General features: G+C 39.2%; 1 protein-coding gene and 1 long non-coding RNA gene across 3 annotated transcripts; one reads left to right on the top strand and one right to left on the bottom strand.

The window, feature by feature from the left end:
- Positions 1–1217: 1217 nt before the first annotated feature.
- On the bottom strand, positions 1218–4474 carry LOC133548774 (uncharacterized). The gene is made up of 4 exons (XR_009805952.1): positions 4344–4474; positions 4090–4252; positions 2768–2830; positions 1218–1618 (listed from the first exon to the last, which is right to left on the bottom strand). It is a non-coding gene; the product is annotated as an uncharacterized LOC133548774 (long non-coding RNA).
- Positions 4475–11238: 6764 nt separating this feature from the next.
- Positions 11239–26200, top strand: ppp1r14d (protein phosphatase 1 regulatory inhibitor subunit 14D). 2 transcript variants are annotated; one of them, XM_061895428.1, is made up of 4 exons: positions 11261–11754; positions 18471–18551; positions 24148–24180; positions 25749–26200. In XM_061895428.1, exons 1-4 carry the CDS (start codon positions 11575–11577, stop codon positions 25815–25817), a joined length of 363 nt encoding a protein of 120 aa, XP_061751412.1. In that variant the 5' UTR covers positions 11261–11574; the 3' UTR covers positions 25818–26200. The 2 variants fall into 2 exon arrangements, with proteins under 2 accessions (XP_061751413.1, XP_061751412.1); XM_061895429.1 differs by lacking the exon at positions 24148–24180 and having other exon boundaries at positions 11239–11754.
- Positions 26201–26454: the final 254 nt, after the last annotated feature.

Genomic DNA, 26454 nt, shown 5'->3' on the forward strand with positions numbered 1-26454 from the left:
GGTAGAAAAGCGCTATACAAGTATAACCCATTTACCGTTTAATATAATGCTTTGTAGGATATCCTCCCCAAGGCAAGCTGTATCATCAATTGTCCCAAATCTTTTATACATTGACCGTTGAATTGTACTGACTTAGATATACATGCATATTCATTACATATAGAAAATTGACCAGTATTTTAAAAAATGTATCATTTAACATATGATGCAACATATTGACAGCGATCACATCAAAATGTCTTTTCAATGGCATGTGACACGTGCACTTCTCACCTCAATCCAAAAGGTGGCAGTAAAAGCCCATCTATATCAAAAGCGTAGGCGTATTTTAAACAACGCGTGTGTTGTTTAAAATATGTAATCGTCTCATATCTAAGTTATTGTTGTACTAATCAATGAATGGTTGTTTCAACTCAAATCGTGGCGTGGATTCCTACGTGAGTCAGAATATGAGTCATGACTTCCTACGAAACCACTGACGTAGAAACCGGAAGTTGCTGCACCAACTCTGACGTCAGAGATTATAATGAGATTTATGTCCGTTCAGAATATATTTTTAAATAAACTATACCATAAAAATGAACATTTTACCTGTCCAAATGCCTTTTGAAAAAGACCACACTAGCTATGTTAATCAAGTTTATTCTGCTTTTATTCACAGTCTGGTAAACTAATGACCTGATATGTCCCTGATCTTTAACAGTACAATTCTATGTAGCATAATGTCAGATGAATGAATTTGTGTACTAGGAAAGGTGAGCTGCTCGAAGTTCTCAATAATTCAAGTGCACCAGTGAGTGTAGTGTACATGTCACCAGGGGCGTCACTAGCTTTTAAGGACAGGGGGGGCTTAGCCCCCAGGAGATGAACAGGATGTGAGCGAACGTAGTGCACGAGTACAAAACTTCACAAACGGCTAACAAAGTCTTACAGATTATTCTTTGTTATTATTATTATTTCAGTCGGTTAAGGAAATTAAATATATATGGAAGTCTGAATAGAAGTGAGAAACGTTTATGTATACTGTAAGAAAGTCTTAGAGTCCATCTGCTGATCTGAAAAAGAGCCAAAGCTGTCAAAAAGCTGAGGGACCATCCTCAAAGTGCAATGCTGAAACAAATAATGCAAACAATAAAATGTAACTTCAAGGGCTTGACATTAACTAGGTCCTGTCGTCCCGGGGACGGTAAAAAAAAAAAAATGCACGGGACGATGGGTTTAAAACATTTTTTTTTATTTTTCTCTTTATGTATTTATTCATTTTACATTTTCTATGGGCTTCACGGTGGAAGAGGGGTTAGTGCGTCTGCCTCACAATACGAAGGTCCTGAGTTGTCAGGGTTCAATCCCGGGCTTGGGATCTTTCTGTGTGGAGTTTGCATGTCCTCCCCGTGACTGCGTGGGTTCCCTCCGGGTACTCCGGCTTCCTCCCACTTCCAAAGACATGCACCTGGAGATAGGTTGATTGGCAACACTAAATGGTCCCTAGTGTGTAAATGTGAGTGGGAATGTTGTCTGTATATCTGTGTTGGCCCTGCAATGAGGTGCAACTTGTCCAGGATGTACAATGCCTTCCGCCCGATTGTAGCTGAGATAGGCACCAGCGCCCCCCGCGACCCTAAAGGGAATAAGCGTTAGAAAATGGATGGATGGATACATTTTATATTAAATGTCTTGGATTTTCCTCCCTCTGAAAATCCTATGAAATGTTTAACAAGCCATCCTATTATAATACAACAGTTATTAATGTAACAAATCAATGTAATAAAACAAATATATTTTTAATGATTTTTTTTTCATTATTTTAACAATAGGCTAATGTATACTACTTTATATATATTCTACAAGAAACACACAACTTAAAAACTAAATTATTTACAATTGCAGACACAAGATTGTGTGCAGCTTGACCACAGAGTTGAAAAGGAGCAAAGATCTTCCATATTTGTATGTGAAAATTACAAAGAAATCTTCTGGGGGAGGATGACGCCCCAACAGGTATTTGGTTTACAAACTTTCAGCCCCACTTGAAACAAAATCCCCCAGCCACCACTGATTATGAGGCATTCTCATATTAAGCAAAACATAAGACAATACTCTCTTAACAGTATAACTGTAACCAGGAATAAGTCTTCAAGTAACAATATTCAGATACTAACTTTGTTGGGTAAAGCAGACTTTGGTTTTATTCTGAATCCAGTGAAACAGATTGGTGGTTTTAGCTGATATAAAGACTTTCAGGTGTCTATATATGTTTAAGTATTCGGCAGACACTTTCATCCAAAGCAACATACATGAAAAATACATATAAAACAATCACTGTAAACATGATCGTTTATGGGAAGAATGTAATAGAAAATATCAATACAAAGTGCCAAGACAGAATAAACTCTCTGCTGTTGCAGCAACAGAGATACAGTCTATTGGTCCGTAAGATATATAGCTTTCTAGTATATTCATACCTTGTTTATGTAGGATATACACATGTATATATAACCTAATCATATTGTTTCTTCAATTTAAAAATAGCTGACCGTTTTTTTCCCTTCTCTGGGATTATATTCCCAGTTTTCATCTTGGACGTCTGGTCATTTATACCATATAAGAATTTTCTGTTACTGTTAAGCAAACTATGAACACGCCAAAACATGTGTCCTTTATCATAGTTACACGTATGACAAAAAAAATCAGTGGTATTCAGTGAGAGAAAATGCACTGACAGTTCATTGCTCCTGCCAAAAGAATTGCACTGAGGGGAGTGGCTCACCACTCCAAGATGGCGGCCGCGCGTCTCGTCTCGTCAGCGCCAGTAGGCAGTAGCGCTCCTTACCTATGAAGTGAGGCGAAACTGAGTGAATAATGACAGGTTATATGATTGTTTATTTTAAACTCTTTTTCGGGCCACTTTTAAATGAATATTTCGGCAAGTATTTGTAAAAAAAAAAGAAGAATAAAAAATATATATATATAAAGCCAAATTATTTAGGGGGGCTTAAGAATATTTAAAATAGGCTGATTAATGGCTGATTAATAGCTATCTGATCCCTCACAACAGCAGGGATCAGTACAATAGGTTTAAAGATACTGATGAATAGGTGGGTGTGTGTATGTTACTCTAAGTCAGTGGTTCTTAACCTTGTTGGAGGTACCGAACCCCACCAATTTCATTTGCGCATTCACCAAACCCTTCTTTAGTGAAAAATAATTATTATTATTTTTTTTAATTCAAAACAAAGTTATACGTTTTTGGTAACACTTTAGTATGGGGAACATATTCTAAGTAAGACAGACTTAATTTAGAGTTATTTGGACACTAGGGGAACATATTCTAAGTATTAAAGACTTAACTTAGAGTTATTTGGTTAGGGTTAGAGTTATAATAGGGCCATGCCGAATAAGGCATCAATAAGTACTTAACAATGACTAGTTGGGACGGCGTGGCGCAGTGGAAGAGTGGCCGTGCTCAACCCGAGGGTCCCTGGTTCAATCCCCACCTAGTACCAACCTCGTCACGTCCGTTGTGTCCTTGAGCAAGACACTTCACCCTTGCTCCTGATGGGTGCTGGCCTTGCATGGCAGCTCCCTCCATCAGTGCGTTAATGTGTGTGTGAATGGGTAAATGTGGAAGTAGTGTCAAAGCGCTTTGAGTAACTTGAAGGTAGAAAAGCACTATTCAAGTACAACCCGTTTATCCTTTAGTTAAGAGCCAATATGTTACTAATTTGTGTGTTAATAAGCAACTAATTAATGGTGAATATGTTCCCCATACAAAAGTGTTACCATGTTTTTGTTACTGTTGCACAAAATGAACCGTGCATGAACATCACCTTGTTCAAACAAGAAAACCAACACAGTGCATAAACTCACAACAAATTACACACCTGCAAATCAGTCAGCTGTTGCCTTATCAGTAATACGCCGATAGGGAGAAGTTTTTATTTACACGATGAGTCGGGTGTGTTTTAACCTCCGCCGGACCCCTGAGGCCGACTCACCAAACCCCTAGGGTTCGATCGAACCCAGGTTAAGAACCACTGCTTTAAGTGTATGGTGCAAGACAATGTGTAGAGTCAACAATGTGAATGTTACCAGAGTTTGTTTTATATAGTGCTGGATGAATCCTTCATCAGAATAAAGGGGTAAGGTGAGAAGGCAGTCCGTGTCCAGGCGGGGGTCGAGGATCGAGGGAGGCAGCCCAGATTCAGGTGGGAAGTCGAGGCACACAGCTTGATCACGGGAAACAAAGGGAACACTGCGGGAAACACAGAAGACATAAGACACGGGCACAGGGAAAGCAAAGAGAGGGTAAGTACGCGGAGGGAAGCCAGGGACGGGATGCCTACTACGGAGAGTGAACTATGTTCCGGCACTGGATTTTCGGGTCCACTGGTCTTTATTCCTTCTGCCCTCATCAGACCCAGGCACGTTGATTGCCGACTGAAGAAGCTGTGCAGGTGCGTGGCCGCGATGCGGGAAGAGCGAGCAGGGGCATGTCCCGGCGCTTGCAGCAAAAGATAAGTGGGATTGCGCAAGCGCCGTGACACCCTCAGAACCAACATATACTGTACATATTAATCATGCTGTGATAGGATCAGTGAAAACTTGGGCCTATCCACAACTGTAAGGCTGGCATCACTAAAAATGTATAAGCTTTAATTAGTTACTCATTGTAATGTTATTAGATTTTTTTTACATTTTTGATAGAGTAAAACTAGTAAACAGTGTGATGACAGCTATCAAAGCTGCATTCCAGAGAGGCACAGCATGCAAGTTTGATTTATGATTATCCCTTGTGAGTATTTTACACAAATGTGTCGTATTCACTGCATGCTAAACAAGTGTAACTTTGTACTCAGGGTAAGTGGAACTAGTAAATCATCGAAAGCATCAGGGTCCTACAAGGATTTAATTGATACTAGCATGACAAGATAGATATTTTTCACTTTTAGTCTATGTCCAAGCTCACAAATATCTATTGTGTTGTTGTTGTATGGTTGGTATTTTTACATTGTTAATATTGTGTTATTGTTGGACACTCCATGTAAATATTGGACAAATTAGATCGTTTGGCAGTAGCCATGTTTTTCCAACCGATATTAAGCTTTTCCATCCTCTGAAAAGGTGTACCAAATTTTGTGCTGATTCGGTTTAACCTCCTAAAGTTAAAATGGGTGTTTTGCAGAGCCCATTAAGCTGTGTGAAAATGTTCAAGTCACTCTGACTTATGGGGTCAAACTTTGGAGTACAATGACACCATCTGGTGTATTTGTCAGTAAAAACAAAACAATAGCACAGGCAACACAGCCTTTTGGTGTGGGGCGTACGCTCTTGTGTCATTACAACATGTTCAAAAAGGATTAGGAAGAAACAGAGCTTATTTAATCATACCCCTTTTCCACTTTATAGCGATTATTTATTCACTTCCTGTTCTCAGTTTGTAAGACAATGTTAATAAAATGAATGATTAATACAACAGCTCTAATAAGATAATAGTTGATATAAGCTATGATATCAATAATGACATGGACAGTACGGTTCAGGAGGTATATCAGGATTCATCTTCTTTGTACTTTCTACATCCTTTTAGTTTGAACAGTTTCTTAAACTTTGTTGCCTACTTTATTCTTCAATTTAATTCCACATACTGATATACAGTACAAAAGGGGCAGCATGGCGTGACATTGGTTAGCACTTGTGACTCACAGCTAGAAGGTGCTGGGTTTGAGTCCCAAGCTCGAAGTGTGCATGTTCTTCATGTGACTGCGCTGGTTCTCGCCGACGACCCCAGCTTTTTCCCACTCCGAGACATGCACCTGGGGATAGGCTGATTGGCAACACGAAATCGGTCCTTTAATGTGAGTGAGACTAGTTGTTTGTTCATCTGTGTTTAGCCCTTTTATGGGCTAGCGACTTGTCAAAGATGAACCCTGCCTTCAGGTCAAGTGCAGCTGGGATAGGGTCCAGTGACCCCAACAATTTACCGGTCGATCTACGTTCCCAGCCTCACCTATGGTCATGAACTTTGGGTCATGACCGAAAGGATAAGATCACGGGTACAAGCGGCCGAAATGAGTTTCCTCCGCCGGGTGGTGGGGCTCTCCCTTAGAGATAGGGTGAGAAGCTCTGCCATCCGGGAGGAACTCAAAGTAAAGACACTGCTCCTCCACATCGAGAGGAGCCAGATGAGGTGGCTCGGGCATCTGGTCAGGATGCCACTCGAACGCCTCCCTAGGGAGGTGTTTAGGGCACGTTCAACCAGTAGGAGGCCACGGGGAAGTCCCAGGACACGTTGGGAAGACTATGTCTCCCGGCTGGCCTGGGAACGCCTCGGGATCCCCCGGTAAGAGCTGGACGAAGTGGCTGGGGAGAGTGAAGTCTGGGCTTCCCTGCTTAGGCTGCTGCCCCCGCGACCTGACCTCGGATAAGCGGAAGATGATGGATAGATGGATGGACCCCAACAGGAACAAGCAGTAAAAAATGGATGGATGGATATACAAATTCTATTAAGTGTTGTACGTGCATACAAATGTTTTAGGTCAGATTTTTCCTCTTTTATTGAGAATAATTTTTGTACATGCTTGGGTAGCAGGGTGTAGTTTGCATTGAACATAATTTTGCATTGCAAAAACTGAAATCTAAGTAAAATTAAATTCTTCAAATAAGGGTGATATTTGCTTATTTTCTGTCTGATAAGATAATTCTCCTCACTAAGCAGATTTTATGTTTGTGAAGTGAATTATATTTATATAGCGCTTTTCTCAAGTAACTCAAAGCGCTTTTACATTGTGAAACCCAACATCTAAGTTACATTTAAAACTAGTGTAGGTGGCACTGGGAGCAGGTGGGTAAAATTTCTTGCCAAAGGACACAACGGCAGTGACTAAGATGGTGCAAGCGGGGATTCGAACCTGAAACCCTCAAGTTGCTGGCACGGCCGCTCTAGCAACCGAGCTATACCGCCTCAGAGTTAGGCTGTTTTACTTGTTTTAAGGGTTTTGGTCCTAAATTATCTCAGTAAGATATTACAGCTTGTTGCTGAGATTTGATGACTTATATTAAATAAAACATGCTTGAAACTAGAATATCAACTGTTGCAAAGCTGTGTCATCAACACTCACAAATATAAAACTACTTTTTCAAAGTAATCATTTCTTAGTTCAAGCATAAAAAAAAATCATGATGCCGAGCGTGTGTCATTATGTCAAGATAATGGCACTAGCATTTACTTAATTTAAGAATATTTTTGAACATATTGAGCAAAAAGGTCTCATTTGTTTTTCTACCAAGAAAAGTGTACTTGTTATTAGTGAGAATATACTTATTTAAGGTATTTTGGGTTCATTGCTGTTAGCTAATTTTACTTGTTATGGAAAGTCTTGACAAGCCGAATTTTCTTGTTCTATTGGCAGATAATTTTCTTTAGTTCAAGTAAAATACCCCTAATTTTTAATTTTTTTTTTCTTGTTTTTGAACACTGACTTTTTGCAGTTCAAAAGCACCAAATCATTGAATTCCAATCTTTTTGATTTAATAAATAAAGTTCTCTCTGTATCTAACATTATGTAATCATCTAACAGTAATACGGTTAGTGAATAAACCATACTTTTGTCATTTTTTGCCCATATTTCTACACAACAACTCAGACCTAACAGAGTAGTCACCTGTAATTTATTCCTGTTCTCATGGTTGATGACAAAAAAGTGTTCTATTCTATTGTAGATATGGTAATACCACAGAGCAGTAGAGAATATGGATTGATTACCTAAATTAGATTTCCAGTTCATTTTATCATTTATTATTTTTTATTTTCTGTTAATTGTAACCCTAAAAAGTGGATGGATGCATGTGTAGACAAACAGGGGCGTAGCACAGCATTGTGGGCCTCTATACGCAATGTATTCAAGTCTGCATTTTCTTTCATCTTGAGCATAGTAAGTGCAGCCTCTCACCAATAAACGCACGTTTGGCAGTAAAAAAAAAAATTGTGGTCTCAATGTAGATGGACTGCAGGGCTGCATCTAAATGGCCCAAAAAAGGGTTAGTGCATGGGTTGGAACATGATAACAAGAAGGTAAATGAGAATGTCTCCGTGGTGATTCCCCATATATCCATTCATCCATCCATCAATTTCCTACCGCTTGTCTCTCCCTAGGTCGCCTATCCATCTATTTTTTACCGCTTCTCCCTTTCGGGGTCAACTGCACTCAGGCAAAAGGCCACCTCATAGCAGGACCAACACAGATAGACGAATAACATTCGCACTCACATTCACACACTAGGGCCAATTTAGTGTTGCCAATCAACCTATCCCCAGGTGCATGTCTTTGGCGGTGAGAGGAAGGCGGAGTACCCAGAGTGAAGTTGAGTGAATTATATTTATATAGCGCTTTTCTCTAGTGACTCAAAGCGCTTTACATATCCATCCATCCATCCATTACCTACAGCCCTATTCCCTTTTGGGTTGTGGGGGGCGCTGGTGCCTATCTCAGCTACAATTGGGCGGAAGGCGGGGTACACCCCGGACAAGTAGCTACCTCATCGCAGGGCCAACACAGATAAACAGACAACATTCACACTCACATTCACACACTAGGGCCAATTTAGTGTTGCCAATCAACCTATCCCCAGGTGCACGTCTTTGGAGGTGGGAGGAAGCCGGAGTACCCGGAGTGAAGTGAAGTGAATTATATATATATACAGAGGTGGGTAGAGTAGCCAAAAACTGTACTCAAGTAAGAGTACTGTTACTTTAGAGATTTATTACTCAAGTAAGGAGTAGTCACCCAAATATTTACTTGAGTAAAAGTAAAAAGTATGTTGTGAAAAAACTACTCAAGTACTGAGTAACTGATGAGTAACCTGATTACGGCAACAAATAAATAATGCACAAAAACATAAAAATAGCAATGAGCAAATTCAGAGCCAGGAATATCTCTTAAGCAACTAAAACAATAATATATATTAAATAATAATACATTAAAAAAAAAAAAGGCAAATTGAGCCACAATAACTTAACAGCACCATAGGCTCAGTAGGCATTCATTAATTGATTGACTGAAACTTGTATTAGTAGATTGCACAGTACAGTACATATTCCGTACAATTGACTACTAAATGGTAACACCCCAATAAGTTTTTCAACGTCAATCAATTATTTAATAAATGACCAAGTCGGGGTGATCTACCTCATATATACATATACACACACATATCATATATATACACACACATATCATATATATTAATATGTCCAGGGTGTACCCCGCCTTCCGCCCGATTGTAGCTGAGATAGATGCCAGCGCCTCCTGCGACCTCAAAAGGAAATAAGCGGTAGGAAATGGATGGATGGATGGATATATATATATATATATATATATATATATATATATATATATATATATATATATATATATATATATATATATATATATATATATATTATATATATATACGGTATATAATTTATATTTATTTTGCCTTTTTTTTACATGTTAAAGGTGTTTTAATGAATATACATGCATGTTTAACACATAGATTCCTATCTTTCATGAAGTCAAGAATATAAGTTGGTGTATTACCTGATTCTGATGACATGCATTGATTGGAATCAGACAGTAGTGCTGAAAACGTCCACGTTTTCAAATGGAGGAGAAAAAAGTTCTACCTTTCTGTCTAATACTACAGGAAAGTCGTTGGTTTTTGGCATCTTATTTGTCCAGCTTCTATATTCGTTTTTACACACTTTACAATAAATACATTGGCGGCAAACTCTGTAGCTTCGTAGCTTGTTTGCGCTGGCTTTCGGAGACTCTTATTTTGTTAGCGCAGGCGCTATGGAGCGGCACTTTTATTGTGAAGACAGGAACTGTGCGATCAGCCTTTAGGTTTTTGACAGGAAGTACGGTTGAAATAAAAAGTGTCTTTTTTCCTTTACACTTTTGATTGATTGATTGAAACTTTTATTAGTACAGTACATATTTCGAACAATTGACCACTAAATGGTAACACCCCAATAAGTTTTTCAACGTTTTTAAGTCGGATTCGACGTGTGACGGTCACGTGACCGCCTGGCTCTGTTTGATTGGTCCAACGTCACCAGTGACTGCATGTGATTGGTGAAACGCAGGCATGCGTATCCTACTTTGAAAAACCAAAACAAACATTAATAGATCGATAAAAAAAAAAAGTAGCGAGTAACGAGCTGAATGTACATGAATGGAGCGGAGTAAAAGTAGCGTTTCTTCTCTATAAATATACTCAAGTAAAAGTAAAAGTATGTTGCATAAAAACTACTCTTAGAAGTACAATTTATCCCAAAAGTTACTCAAGTAGATGTAACGGAGTAAATGTAGCGCGTTACTACCCACCTCTGTATATATAGCGCTTTTCTCTAGTGACTCAAAGCGCTTTACATAGTGAAACCAAATATCTAAGTTTCATTTAAACCAATGCGGTTGGCACTGGGAGCAGGTGGGTAAAGTGTCTTGCCCAAGGACACAACGGCACTGATCGGGATGGTAGAAGCTGAGATGAAACCTGGAACCCTCAAGTTGCTGGCACGGCACTCTACCAACCGTGACATAAGGAGGAAACCCTAGCAATCACGAACATGCAAACGCCACACAGAAAGGCCCCGAGCCTGGGAATCGAACCCAGGACCTTAGTAAATCGCTCGCAGCCCGCCATTTAATAGTACATCCCATTTTAAAGATTGTGCATGCTGTTTAGCGCATGGTATTTGTATCTAAGTAACAGCACCACTGTGTATGATAATAAAGACGTTTTCTTCTGTGCTTGGGGCCCCGGTACAACATCCCCATATACCACTTTAACTTACCTACAGACAAATGATGTGACTTAAATGTCAAACTTTAAGAGGAAATAATACATATTTTTGTGATGTCACGGCAGTGTTAAAATAGTTTCTGACACTCGAGGTTGTTGCCCTCTTTTGATTAGACCGTCTCTCTAGTATTTTATGGCTGGGACTGACCTATGCTCTCCCATTTGCTATTACACACACCCTATAATATACTGTAGGAGGCAGGCTTTGCAAGCACAAACACACACAAACACACACACACATACACACACACATACACACACACTCACACGCACGCATGCACACACACAAACACACACACACATACACACACATAGGCACACACACACTCACACGCACGCATGCACACACACACACACACACACACACACACACACACACATAGGCACACATACACACACAGAGGCGTATCTCATTACCACCTTACATAGTGCAGGCAGTGGGCATTGCAAAAGGAGTCATGAAAGAGAGCTTTCCACAGATAGAGCGAGAGAGAGAGACAGAGATCGAGAGAGAGAGAGAGAGAGGGTGATAGAGAGAGAGAAAGAGCAAGAGAGGAGGCAGTGGGAGAGTCAGTATTACACAGTACAGAGACATTCAGCAATAGAACAGGCAATGCATACACTCAGATAGACTGTGCCTGAGCCAGTGCATTTATCTGCGTGCCTGTGTGTGTGAGAGAGAAAGAGAGCTTAGTGCGTTTCCACGGTTGTCCTGAGGCCGTGGCAGCCATGGCATCAGAGGCAAACACCCAGTCCAGTGTGATGTTCCAGACCTCCGACAAAGCGGAGGAGCCAGGACACCGAAAGCTGGGCAAGCTGACCGTCAAGTACAATCGCAAGGATCTGCAAAGGAGGCTGAATATCGAGGAGTGGATAGACGAGCAACTGCACCTGCTCTTTGACTGTGAGGTAGGTGGGAGGCACACACACACACACACAAACACACACACACACACACACACACACACACACACACACACACACACACACACACACACACACACACACACACACACACACACACACACACACACACACACACACACACACACATCACTCTCAGACTACCTTGACTCCATGAGCAGTGAAGGTACCTAGTGAGGTGGTGACCTTGTATCTATCATTATTTTATTTTAATCTTCTATTTTTTTCTCCCATTCCCCTCCCCCACTTATTTACATGTATCTCACCTTTTTTGTAAGAGGCGCTGGAAGCCGGCAGACCCGTCAACGGTCCTGTTCTGTCTCCCTGTAATGTTTGTCTGATCTTGAATGGGATTGTGCTGAAAATTTTAATTTTCCTGAAGGAACTCTCCTGAAGGAATAAATAAAGTACTATCTAATCTAATCTAATGTTACACTAACTTTAAAGAGGAGAGCAAGTACGCCAAGGATGATTGCTTCATGGAAAACTAACTGCAGTCTCAGCTGTGTTCCAATATTGTGGTCGGATCCATTAATTAGTGCTGCAAAACACATAAATCAATTAGTAGCCGGGCTTTACAGTGATATATGACATGATCCTACACTATCTTAGTCTCTTGCGCAATGATGGAGTGTCAGGTGATAACTTCATGGCAATAAGACACACAGTACCTGCAAGGTCTAACAAGACCCAATACAAAATATTTGCCTTTAAAATGATCCTCATGTTCAATTTTTTATTGACCCTGGAGGTATTGAATTTATTATTTACTCTACATTTATTGTTGTAATTGTAATTTGCAACAGGTAGATCTCCAGAGTTTTTTTTTGAACGAGATGTTTTTAATCTTTTGTCCGTCCACTGTAGCCAAATCAGGAAACCAAAACAGTAGAAATGACTCTTCATAATTCAGTACAATAGAGCTTGAAAGAGAAATTTATTTGGTGGTCTGGCTTCATTACTGGTTATATTTGATATGCACCGGAATTGAAAACAACGCAGCTGAAACAATATCCACACCAACTGTACTCCTGTAACATTGGGAACAATTCAATTATGTCAGCAACTCCGTCTTTATTTGTATGGGATTTCCCTCATGGGGAAACCATGGCAACAGATGTCTCATCACCCACATTAGTAACACAGCACAGTGGGAACAGGGCTTGGTGAAGCAGATAGGATGACAGCATTTCCAAAGCGTAGACTAGAACATGATGTACCATTTAACTACAAGTAATGGAACCACCACCAACAACCATGGTGCTAGTATAGTGTGAACACCACTGGTATCATGACATAAATGTGCGTATGTACCTTTTTAGGGCTAAATGCACCAAAGTTACAAAAGCATTACCTATTTGAGGGTACCATGCCAGTTGAAAGTGCAACCTGCCTGGTCCTGCATCTGCTTCCATTCCGCCCAAGACTCAAACCTGGGTCCTACTGAATAAGAGACGAGCGCGCTATAGTCATTAAGCTAAACTTCCAAGCTGTTGGCTCGGTGTCCAGTGCAAGCCTTTAAGGTGTCAGAGAGTGAGGTTTTACCAATGTACACATGGCACAGCCGCACTGGCAGGCCTCCGTTACACAGTTATTTTTCAATTAAAGGTACCCTCCCACCAAGGCCTCTTAATACTGCAGGGAATGATATTACACGGCAAAGTTTGGACTAAATCACATTAATGGACACATAGTTATGGAAAAACTGATCAAGTAAGAATCCCATCTGTACATCTGGATCTCGAACATGGATTACCAACTGGGATTAGCCACCAAAAATAGTGGATGTGCTCATTTTCTCAACAAGCCAAACAACTGTAATTATAATAACATTAGTTCCTTAACAGTTTGCATCATCATAGGTACTGCAGCTACCAGACTTGGTGTCATCATAGACAATGACTTTAACTTGGAAAAACAAATTACGTTTTTCGGTTTTCGACAAAAATCAAAACTTTCTGATCTCTTGATCAAGTTGAACATGTGAACACACTATTATTTTGTTGTGCCTGGACAAGGTTTTTATTCAAATGGCCGTAGAGTTGACAATTCTGTTCGAAGAAGTCTGATTGAACTATCATCCTTGCAGTGGTATCGTCTGATATTAAATATCTCTCCTCCCTCCGTGGGAGGGAGACAGTGTTAAGTACCTGCTGAGTGCACAAAAGGTGTGTTGGGAGAATGGATCAATTGCCTTCATCATTACTAAAAGACTATTTTGTAAAAACAAATAGTTTTTAGTGAGTAAGAGATTATTGTTATCCGCTCGCAATTTTGGCTGTCACTAGAAATTGATCGCTGCTTCCTGTTGCTGCTTCCTGGTGTAACGTCACATGTTTAAAAACAGCTGGCATATCTTATTGTATAAAAAGCTATTTATATGCACTCAAGACTCTTTTGCTAATTGTGTTGGTAAGATGTCCCTACATGGGGGACCGGGTTAGTCCGTGCCACAGCATGCCTCCGGCTGACTGAATCCCACCGGTGCAATTTACCAGAAGTTGCCTTGCCCCAGAGGTGTAGTGTTCCACTGGAAAAGGTAATGATCCCTCTGCAGGTTCATATACAGAAATTGTGTCACAACTTTTTTTTACTATCTCTATTTTTTAAAGTTTGATGTTTTTTGTTTGGTTTTGCCGGTGCCAGACCCTCAGACCTCAGTAAACAACACAATAACTGCCATGTTTATTTGTTTATCAGAAGTGACTTAGCATTTTTTGAGAAGGAGAAAGTTGCAAATGGGATCCCTGTTTTACAATCTCAGCTTTTTTTTCTTATTTTTTTACCATATCTGGTTTTTTTTTGTTTAATAAAAGACTGTTTCTTTTTGTATAAGTTTTGTAAATAATCACCTTACAGCATACTGACAACCAGTGACCAGTCATTATACACTACAATCATCACAATCTGTTAAGTTATCTCTTTATAAAAAGTATGCCACGGATTTTGACTGAATTGAAGACAGCCTTACATTTAACAGCAACCCAAAAAAAATGGAGAACATCACCCCAATTTTCGCATCCCTGCTTTGGGTTCTTGTTCGTTTTGGGATGTATTTTCAAATGTTATTGTTTATGTATAAAACTTGAATAGACTGCAGGGTCCAACATCATGGACTTGATCCAAATGTACGCTCCGAGGGCCAGTTCCAACTTGTGGTGCCTAACACGAGACGTAAGACTAGGGGTGACAGTGCTTTTTTCCATGAAGGGCATTTAACTCTGTTTCTTTTCTTGTTTTATTTCATTGATATGTTTTAATAATTTTTTTAACATGTTTTCTAATGTGCACACTTTCTGAACACTTGCCATGTATGGAACATTCCTGTATATTGTTCCAAGTAAACAGTCCTTATCAGTGAAGATTTACCAAAATGCAGGGCTACTTACGTAGTACAAAGTTTGGCACAGACTTGTCCATGTACACTGTCACTTGTAATGAATTTTGTATTGAATTTTGCAACGCCTCATGGGAAGGTTATTCTGTTGGTCTGGAGTCTTTCGCCTGGAAGCTTTTACCAACAGACCTTTGCACTCTGGACTGAATTATTTAAACACATATTTAATTCATGCAAACGCTGCATTGGCCAGCTTCTTCGCAAAGTTCACACCTTCAGAGAAATAGTAAACCCGATCAAAGGAGTCACTTGTAGAAACGTTTAAGACAGTCTACAGTATGTTAACAGCACATCATTTGTGAATCAATAATGATGAGGAAATTATACCAGTTTATAGATACATAAAGATAGGGGTTGATAATAGACGGTTAAAACTTCCTCAAATACTGAATGAGAGTGTTCAAAAGTGTTTATTTGCTAATTTATCCTTGCAAATTTGTATTCCAATTATTATATTCATTGTTTCTTCTTAGCATGAATATGTTTGCCCAACAATAGACTGTGCTTCTTGCTCTAACAGGATACTGCAAGAAGAGTGATAAGTGGTGTGCTACGTTGGCATTTTCAAAAAAACAGCTTTACTTCCTGGTCATGGTTTCCTTGTGATTAGGGCCGTAAAATGTTGTTTTGTGCTGTTTTGAGGGGGTCTTATTTACTTGCCAAACTCTTCCTACAGGCCAAACACCCTTTTGACTGCGTCTCCAACTCATTAGCCATGTTGTACTTTTTAGCGCTTTCATATACAGTCCAGTGACAAATTTTAATGAGAACTATGCGCCATTTCCTACTAGAAATAGCAACAGCGGAGGATTTTAGCATGCATGTGCATGTATGAGCCAGCATGGTGTACAATAACAAATCAATTGATCCCAAAAATAGTCAACATTTTGGTATTCTTTGACTAGGGAATATATATTTGTTTTAAAAGCTTAGAACATAGGTGTCCAAAGTGTTGCATGGGGGCCCTTTACAAATTATCATTTAACAGCATGCGGGACACTTTAATTATACTATTACAAAAAACCCACAAAAAAGTAAAATAAAAGAGAAAACAGGTGAAATTCAATGGGGAAAAAGTTGCAATATTGACTCTGATTACACAAAGCTGGCACGCAGGCTGTTTTTTAAAAACACTTTAATCGCCCAGAAAATAAAAATGAATTAAAATCCATGTTGTTATGAATTATTCACCTATTTAAGGCTCCAATTAAATAAAAATAATCCATTCATCCATCCATTAGTTTTCTACTGCTTGTCCCTTTCGGGGTTCCACTTTGCAATATGTTTTGGATGAAAGACTGTACATTTTTTGTGTTTGTCAATGAAAAGAAAAACATTTATAAAAACTTATAATCGTCGGACAGAAGTGAAGTTGATCTAGATATATAGGCGTTGTAAGCAAAAAAAAATCCTCCATCCATCCATCCATCCATCCATTTTTTACCGCTTGTCCCTTTGGGGGTCACAGGGGGTGCTGGAGCCTATCTCAGCTGCATTCGGGCGGAAGGCGGGGTACACCCTGGACAAGTCACCATCTCATCGCAGGGCCAACACAGATAGACAGACAACATTCACACACTAGGGCCAATTTAGTGTTGCCAATCAACCTATCTCCAGGTGCATGTCTTTGGAAGTGGGAGGAAGCCGGAGGGGAGCCCTAAAATGTAGAAAAAAAAATCCATACATCGTTTTGGTTTTGAAAGTAGTTTTCAAACAACTGCGACGCTTAACCCCTAGTAGACGCACTTACAATTGGCATGATCCTACATGACAGTTTTGGACATTATTATTAGTATTCTGTGTGTTCGTTTTGGTTCCTGTGCACTCTAATTTTTAATTTTCACATTCTATGTGCTTCCCTTGTCTCCCACAGATCAATCGTATAGTGCAGTGGTTCTTAAACCTTTTTCACCAGTACCACCTAAGGTAAAACTTGGCTGTCCAAGTATCACCATAATGACCAACATTCAAATATAATAGGGTAGTAGCCTGCGTCTGTGTTCACTAAAAAGAAGGCAAAGGTTTTATTTTATAAATTATTTACTATGCGTGGCCACTGTAGCATTCCACACAGTTGGAACAGTAACGCTGTTTGAATATTGAAAAATAAAACACTGTACCTTAATTAAGTGATTCTTTGGTGTACCACTAGCTGGAGTCCACGTACCACTATTGATTAAACGTTGTCTAAAAGCATGTTGTTCCAACATAAGGATTGAGTTGCTTGACGTCAGGACCTCATTCAAGAAGTTCTCAACGCTGTTTTAATGTCTTCTTCCTGCTGGGAAACATGTAAATATTGTGGGATTTCTGATCTTGAAGTTTGCCATCTACTGGTGCATACATAATCTTGTTTAGGACCACTCAAATTTCAACCCTGATGTATTCCTAAATTGTTAAACCACTTGCAACCTGATTATTTAAAGTGACTATTGTGACCCTGGAGGAGCAAGAATTTAAAAATCAGAAAAACAGAGCATTACCAGTGCATGGTTAAACGTGTTGCTCCAATTCATTTGAACAGGCTGCAGTAGCTTCCATTTGGAATCACACGCAGGGCTTTGCTGCAATGGAAAATACATTACATGCAGAGATGCAACAATGAATTATAGCTATAAAATGAAATATATCATCCCATTTATATATTCATAATTGGAGTTAGACAGGTAAAACACAATACGAACAGCATCATTAACCAACGTGATAAAAAGAAAAAAAAAGAAAAGGTTCCATCCTGCAGACATCAGCAGAATCTTTCTGGCAGCGTGTATCAATTAGAGGGACACAGGAGATCTAGCAGGAGGGTCCATCCACTCCGCTACTCAGCACTTCACATTGATTAGCTCTCATCATCCAGAAAACTGTCCAAGCCATGAAACCTTCCCAACCGAAAAACTTTCCCCCAGAAAAGCAAACCAACCTGTCAGATTTGAGCGTACACCTGCTGAGTTTGAATATACTGGTGGCCAATTTCCCTCCTGGGATTCTCCCCTTCAGTCATAAAGTCAAAAAGTTCTTGATAAGACACATTTGGAATATAATTTATTCTATAGCCTCAATTAGAAGTTTAAAAAAAGTTATGACTACAATGGTGTCTTGGGCTAATAGGCACACAGGAAACAGCTACGCCCTCGCTTTTTTTACCCTCCCGATGACTCTGCTCAATGGTCTGGACAATCACTCCACTGGGATTTAGCATGGCATATATCACTGTGGGCTTTTGTCTCCTGCACATGAGTGTAATACATATATATAAATGAAAGCTTATAAATAACGTTGCTTCATTTTATTTTGACTGTTACAGGAAGAAGACATCCCAGAGCTGGAGATTGACATAGACGAGCTCTTGGAACTATCAGATGAAGGGCAAAGACTTCGACTCAAGGTAAGGTTGACACAAAACAGGGATGATCCAGCAATATGCTCTCAATGTTCTTTGTTTTAAATGGTCAGAGTTCTTGAGGAGGAACTGCACTTTTTTTTAAAAGCCACAATACTTGTGTGAGATGCGAACACGCTTAGTGTTCTCAGTAGTCAAGACCTGCTCAGTGGCCTTGTGGTTAGAGTGTCTGTCCTGAGATTGGAAGGTCGTGAGTTTCAAACCCCGGCCAAGTCATACTAAAAACTAGAAAAATGGGACCCATTGCCTCCCTGCTTGGCACTCAGCATCAATGGTTGGAATTAGGGGTTAAATCACCAAAATGATTCCTGAGCGCAGCTATTGCTGCTGCTCACTGCTCCCCTCACCTCCCAGTGGGTGAACAAAGGAAAGGGGCAAATGCAGAGGATAATTTCACCACACCTAGTGTGTGTGTGACTATCGTTCGGACTTTAACTTTAACTTCTTTCCCTTTTTTGTGCATTCTAAAGAGTAAAAAACATATAGTACATTAGAACCTTGGTTTACAAACCCCTCGTCATTTTTGATTTAAGAACCGTGGACAAACTAAAAATATGGTGGGGCCACCATTTTGTGGCTCACTTCTCATTATTTGTCTGCACCGTGTTGCAGCTACTGTGCCACTTTGTATGATTTTTAAGCGTTTTTTTTTTTTTAGTTTTTTTATATACAGTAATTCTTCTCATTTTGCGAGCTCATAATGAATCCAAAGAGAGCAACGGACAAGCGATGTGTGCCTTGAAACATTCAGGAAGTATCTACAGCAGTGTTGACACTGTCTTCCCCCCCACCCTTCCCTTCCATTGCATGAAAAGACGATTAACAGACAAGGTAAAGTGGATATAATTTTTTGTTCCTAATTCTTGTAGCGACCTGGCTGTTAAAGAAAGTAGTTTCGTGATTTCACCACAGGGTTAGTGAAGTGTGTGCGTGCAACCAAGGAGACTGTGAAAAAAGGTCAGTTCAGTCAGTTGTTGTTTTGGATTTGGTAATAAAAGGATAATTGGATAAAGAAACCATGGATATAAGGGGGTTAGTCTCAAAGGTGCACTATGCAGCAACCAAAACATTTTTGTGAAATTTCGAGATGAAACAGGTTTATGGAATGAAATTGTGACGGTTAGCTGGCATCGTGGTGCAGGTTCGTTCTCTCTATGATGCAATCGGATTGGACACAGTGTGAAGGTAAGAAATAAAGATTTATTTATACTACAAAACATAGACTAGGAACATAAACACTTGCACAAGGCACTAAAGGCAAAACAAACAGAACTAGCATGGGAGCTAGAAAGAACTAAAAGCGCTAGCATGTGAGCTACGGAAAAAACAAAGGAGTAGCGTGGAAGCTAGCAAGTACAAAACAGTTCTTTACCACAAACGGGAATCAGCGTCGTCACCTGTTGCATGGAACAGAAATTACTTGGATGCGAGACCGAATGAACCGACAGGGCAGGCTTAAATAAGGTGATAATCACGAGGCAGGTGCGCGTACAAAACAAGAGACAGGTGACACTAATGTATGACTATGGCAACCGAAACAAACAGGTAGTGCCACCAGGAACTAAGGAAGACAAATACCAAACAGGATGTGATACAAAAACAGAACAAAACCAGAATATGACATGATCCGAGCAGCGGATCGTCACAGTAATTTAGTATGGGAAGGTACCGTATGTCTATGTGAGAGAAGGAGAAAGGGGGATCTCTGGTTCACACTACAATAAAGTAGGTGGTGGTAATGCACCTTTAATATTGAGTTTCCCACCATAAAACAACATGAAACAACAAAAAAGAAGAACAACCACCCCTGTGATTTGTTTAATATACAGTACCGTATAGCGATTTGTATTGTGTTTAAAGTGTAAAATATGGATTTTTGTCAAAGGTGGAACCCATTATTGATTTTTACATTGTTTCCTATTGAGAACTTTGATTAGATATACAAACTTTTCTATGGTCAAGAACCAACTTTGTTTGTAAATAGAAGTTCCTTTGTAGGAAGTGGCTAACAAAGAAGAATCAATCTATTCCGCCTATAGAGCACTCTAAAAAACATCCAAAAACCACTGACAACGCTCCATTTGCATGCCATGATCTGCTTATTATTAGCGACATTATTATTGTAAGAGCTAACACTGACAGAACTACCTTTCTGGTGTCGTGACACATCTTGTTCTTACTGCTCCTTCGACCACTAGCGAGTAGCCAGCTAGTAGCAACATCTACGAATAACGTTGGTTGCAACCCGCCATAAAATTCAAGAAGAAGGAACTTGTGCTGCTTCTGATGCTGCTGTATTGCTTTTGAGTTTGGAAAATTTAATGCTAATTTATGCATCATACATCTCACCTGGTAATCAAAAAGGTCAACCAACGAACAAGATTTCTCTACAGAATCTCCTCTCTGGTCAACAAAAGCACCTTGAGGATTCTAGCGGGAACTCTCATTCAACCCTTTTTCAATTACGCTTGCACCTCCTGGTATCCCAGCACCTCCAAAGCCCTCAAATCTAGACTCCAAACATCCCAGAACAAGCTAGTCAGGTTACTTCTAGACCTCCACCCCAGATCACACCTCACTCCTACCCACTTCTCAAAAGTGGGCTGGCTCAGGGTGGAGGACGGAGTAAAACAACTTGCACTGAGCCTAGTCTATAAAATTCGTTACACCTCCCTGATACTGAAGAACATGTCAAACTACTTCCATAACGTAAATGACCGCCATAACCACAACACCAAGGGGAGCTCCACAAACCATGCTAAACCCAGTTTTAGATTTAACAAAGGTCTTAACTCATTCTCCTTCTATGCCACATCAATGTGGAATGCACTCCCAACAGGTGTAAAAGAAAGTGCATCTCTACCCTCCTTCAAATCCGCACTGAAAAAACACCTCCAGGCAACTTCAACCCTAGACTAATTATCGCCCCACTACACATCCCACCTCCCCGGATTGTAAATAATAAAATAATCAAATGTTCTTATGCTCTCTGAGCTCACTATGTTCACTGCTCGCTGTACATATCCTACGAAGTCAGACCTACACTGTTTCAATTTCCATTTCTCTGATAATATTATTGTTGATGACTGAAGTGCTGATATCAAATAACCTAACCCCCTCCCCCGCCCCAACCCCCTCCACATCCCACCCCCTGGATTGTAAATAATGTAAATAATTCAATGTATAGACTGATGATGATTAACTTGTGTGAGGACTGTATTATGCTGATAGTATATATTTATACCATGAATTGATTAACGTGGACCTCGACTTAAACAAGTTGAAAAACGTATTTGGGTGTAACCATTTAGTGGTCAATTGTACGGAATATGTACTGTACTGTGCAATCTACTAATAAACGTCTCAATCAATCAATCAAACCTGTATAGTAGAAGGTTGTAAAGTTGGTGAACTTTGAAAATCCACAAACTTGATACTAAATGGCGCTCAACAAATAGAATGCAGCATAAAACCATCGCTAGGAAGCACTTTATTATTTTGAATTCAGCAGCTTAAGGAGTGCACTTGTGCTGAAAGATACAACCATCCTATCAGTCAGCGTCTCAGTAAGAGCGAACATTGTAAGTCACTGTTTATTTTAAAATGTCCAGGGTATACCCCGCCTTCCGCCCGAATGCAGCTGGGATAGACGATGGGAAAAGGTGGTGGGAAATGGATGGATGTTTAGCAATAGTGCTACATGATAACATTCCAAGGATCTGAGGAAGTTGGCAATTATAGGTAGCAAACACTTTGCTGTTGTTGACAATTATGATTTGACAGAGAGCATAGCAACGCACACTACCGTAGTTCTGTGAAGTTAGTGAGCCCAGGAAGGAAGTTATGGTAATGCCCAAAATTACCAAAATACTGTAAATATATATCATGTTACTATGAAAGTGCCTGTCACTACATTATATACATACGTAGCGCATGTATAAACAAATGTTAATGCAGGCTTTTGATGTTTTTTTAGAGGGCTTTGTAGGTGGAATTCATCATTACCTCCATTGTTAGCCACCTCTTACTAGCAGTTTTTCACTATTTAGAATGCACAGAAAAGGCAAAGATGTGTTTTTGTTTCATAAATATTGAAGATTATGGACAAAATAAAATAAAAATTGCAGTGCCCCCTTTAACTGTACCCAACTCAACAGCATGTCAGCAGCTCTTAATCACCATAGTTAAATTCTCAAATTTCTCAACTTAGAAAACACGTCAAAATAAAGTTGGTCAGAGTTGGGAAAATGTCAAAGAGCTGAATGATTGGAAGGGGTGCGAGGTAGGTTAAGAGGATTTGCTTCAGACCAGTGAGTGTTAAATACACTTGCAGGTAAAGAATGAATCCCATCTTTTTTGTAAGAAACAGCAAACTGAAGGAAAAAGTAGGAACATGGGGTTGCTAGGGTGTCCAAAACTGTTTTACCAAGGGAGACATACAGAAAAATAGAAGGCTGCTGCAGGAGGCCACGTTGAAAGGTTTAAAAAAATGTAAACGTTTATAAAGATTGTAAAACTAGTCCAATGTAGGTCTATACATACTGTACTAGCTTAAAAAAGTGTAATATAATAAAATGTATAATTCGTAAAACACTTATTTTGTCTGTACAGTAAAAAAATTGTTATTTGGGCACACTTGTAAAAAGGCATCACAGTGATGATAATGGCTAAGATATAATGGTGTTTAAATTGTACTGTAGAATCCCAAAAACATGTATAGTTTTGAATAATCCCAACACACATTACTTTGTTTAATTATTATGTTGGCTGTTGTCAAGAAAACCTTGGTGAAAGCAGTTTTTTTCTTAAAAGTGTGACTATTTTTTTCTAAAAACCTTCAAAATTACAGATGACTGTGTTGTGCTCAATATCAATTCAATGGATCAGATAACATTTCAACATTGTGTTATTGTTTGACTCGGGAATATATTTGTTTTGTACGCTTAAATCTGAACTAGCACTTCTCATGCTCAACGTTGTGTCCCAACACTTAAAAAAGTGTTGGGACACAGGAAGTACAACTTATGAGTATTGGAATATGTGTGGAGGTATTTTTCCCATTAATACACCTTGGAGTCATCATGCATCACAAAGAGATGACCTACAATCTCATTTGTAGTTCATTCCAAAAAGGTCGAGACTCTAAGGTTTCCCCAAACGAAACTGCAGCCAGGCCTTTTTGGACCTAGCTTTTGCCAAGTTGGAAGTATATTGTCTAAAACAGTGGTTCTCAAACTTTTTTCACCAAGTACCACTTCAGAAAACACTTGGCTCTCCAAGTACCTCCGTATTGACCAACCTCAAAATAAAGTAGCATAATAGGGCTTAATATTTATCAAAAACAAGGCAAAGGTTAATATTTTTGGCCGCTATAACGTTGCACACAGTTTGAATAGTAACACTTTGTTTGAATATTTATTTAAGTGATTCTTAATGCTAGCATTATGTGTACCACAGTTTGAGAATCGCTGATCTAAAATGATGAAAAATTTGCTGAAAATGCTGTATCAAACAGTCTGTCCCGAAACTTTTGACCATATTGTTAAGTAATGTCTAACATATTTTTACTGCATTTTGGTAGGAGTTGTTGCAGGAATGCGGGAAGCCAATAGAGGTGAGACATGCACCATTACTTGCACCATTAGGCCATTCCACTGAATCAGTGCCTTTTGGCTGTTGTAAGTCTTTCAAAAAAATCCTTATATTTCTTTTGATGATCCACATATTAAAACTACTCAAAATGTGTATTTGCCCATGTGAGTGAATTATATTTTTATAGCGCTTTTTCTCTAGTGACTCAAAGCGCTTTTACATAGTGAATCCCAATATCTAAGTTACAATTAAACCAGTGTGGGTGGCACTGGGAGCAGGCGGGTTTTGTGTCTTGCCCAAGGACACAACGGCAGTGACTAGGATGGTGGATGCGGGGATCGAACCTGAAACCCTGAAGTTGCTGACACGGCCACTCTACCAACCGAGCTATACCGCCCTATGTCAGTCAACTTCATTTAATTTTTGACTAGATTTGATTCATTGACAGGAATTACTTTTTAATAGGCATGTCTCACTCAATCAACATGTTTGGCCTGTGATCCTGACCAAATCTTTTGGGCTCAGATTCAATCCGATTTTGATTCCTGATCCAAAACAATAACACATTTTTTATTAAGCTTATCTTATTCAATTTTGAATTTGCTAGTATTGATTTAAATTTGTGGTATTGAATGCTACATACACTTTAACAAAATAAAGTGGCTTGTGCACAATAACCAAAACATGAACAAAATTTACTATTGGCTCCCATTTAAATCAATTGGGTTTTGCCTTCAAAGCCTTCCTGTATCCACATACCTACTCCCTGAATTTGTAAACAAAAACCAATTGGCTAAAAAAGTGATTCTGATAAGAAAAAAAAAGAAAGAAAAGTATTGATTTAGTATCGTTTATACTAGGTATTGATAGTATCCACATCTGGATCGATCACCCCCACTTTACATTGGAGCTTTAGTGGTTAGCTGATTGTGTCGTCCTGCTTAGTGTGTGTGCGTAGCATGCTTAGCCATTCCTTTTCTTTGAGTCGTCCAGTGATATGCTTGGAAGACATTTTATTACTAATCAACTTTAACTAAAATATTTTTACTGCCATGGTGGTGTGGATTAGTATGTCAGAAGCGACTACGCGCGCTAGATAGACATTTGTTGCTGCCTGCTCTCAAATTCCAGCCGGTGTTCTGGCGAGACATGCACCGAGCTGGAATCTACACAATTCCCGCATGGAATCCTGAAATGTAATTGTGTCTACTTGAGTATGCATTCCCTTTGAAGCAATATTTCACGAGTACAATCTTTAACATGTAAAGGCAGAGCGGTCGTAAAGATCCTAGTGAAAACACTAAAGAGTGATGTCTGACTGAATTGGACATACTAAATATATACAATTTCAAAAATAATTGAAAATGATTGATTCCATGGTAAAGTCTTATTTTGGGCACAGGCAACAAATGCATTAAACTTTTTATTTCATAGAACATTTTGTTGTTCATTTATATATTTTAATTCCCGGGGACGTAATTGGCACCAATTCAGTGGCATAGTTCTGTAATGACACATTTTGAACTGTTTCGCTGAGAAAATGTTCTAAACTTAAGCTTGTCGTCATTGTTTTGTGTGTTTTGTCTGCAGGATTTTGTCAACGAGCTGCTCTATAGGATAAAGGGACTACGTAAAATGTCAGGCCCGTTGAAGAAGTAGTTGCTGTTGGTCAATTAAGAACAAAAACACATCAGGCCAATAGGTTCTGATTTCTTTACCATTTGGAGGCCTGGGCTTGTGGTTCACATGCACAGAGTATTGGGAGTCTTCCTTTCCTCTTACCAGGTCAGCCTCAATTATTACAACACCAAAGCAGTCCATCAATATTCTATCTATTCAGTGAACTTTAAAATTCAGATTTGTGAATTGCTATGACATCATATCTCCTCTGGATATAGTACTGTAATGCACATCTTATGGAAAGCTGTACTTATATGTTTTTCCTTTGTGTAAGACTGAATTTTTTGCTTGCTTGCTCATGTAAATACATATTTGTTTGTTTTAAGAGTGTTGAATTGCAATAAAATTAGGCATTTTCAATACCCAGAGTCAATTTTAATTCAGAAAACTCACAACTTCTATTATTTATTCCTCATATGCAGTACAATTGTTCAAATATTGTCCCAAATATTGCGGCTTCACTACATTTTTTTTTCTTATTTTTTTTAAACCATATTTTACAAAATGTTTAGCTTGATTAAGCATTTCCAAACATAAACATTGCTAAATTAACTGAAATGAACAATACTACAGTAGTATTGGCCACTAGGTGACTGAACTAAGTAGAGCACGGTGT

Source organism: Nerophis ophidion, linkage group LG03 (assembly GCF_033978795.1).
Source record: "Nerophis ophidion isolate RoL-2023_Sa linkage group LG03, RoL_Noph_v1.0, whole genome shotgun sequence".
NCBI classification, from domain to species: Eukaryota; Metazoa; Chordata; class Actinopteri; order Syngnathiformes; family Syngnathidae; genus Nerophis; species Nerophis ophidion.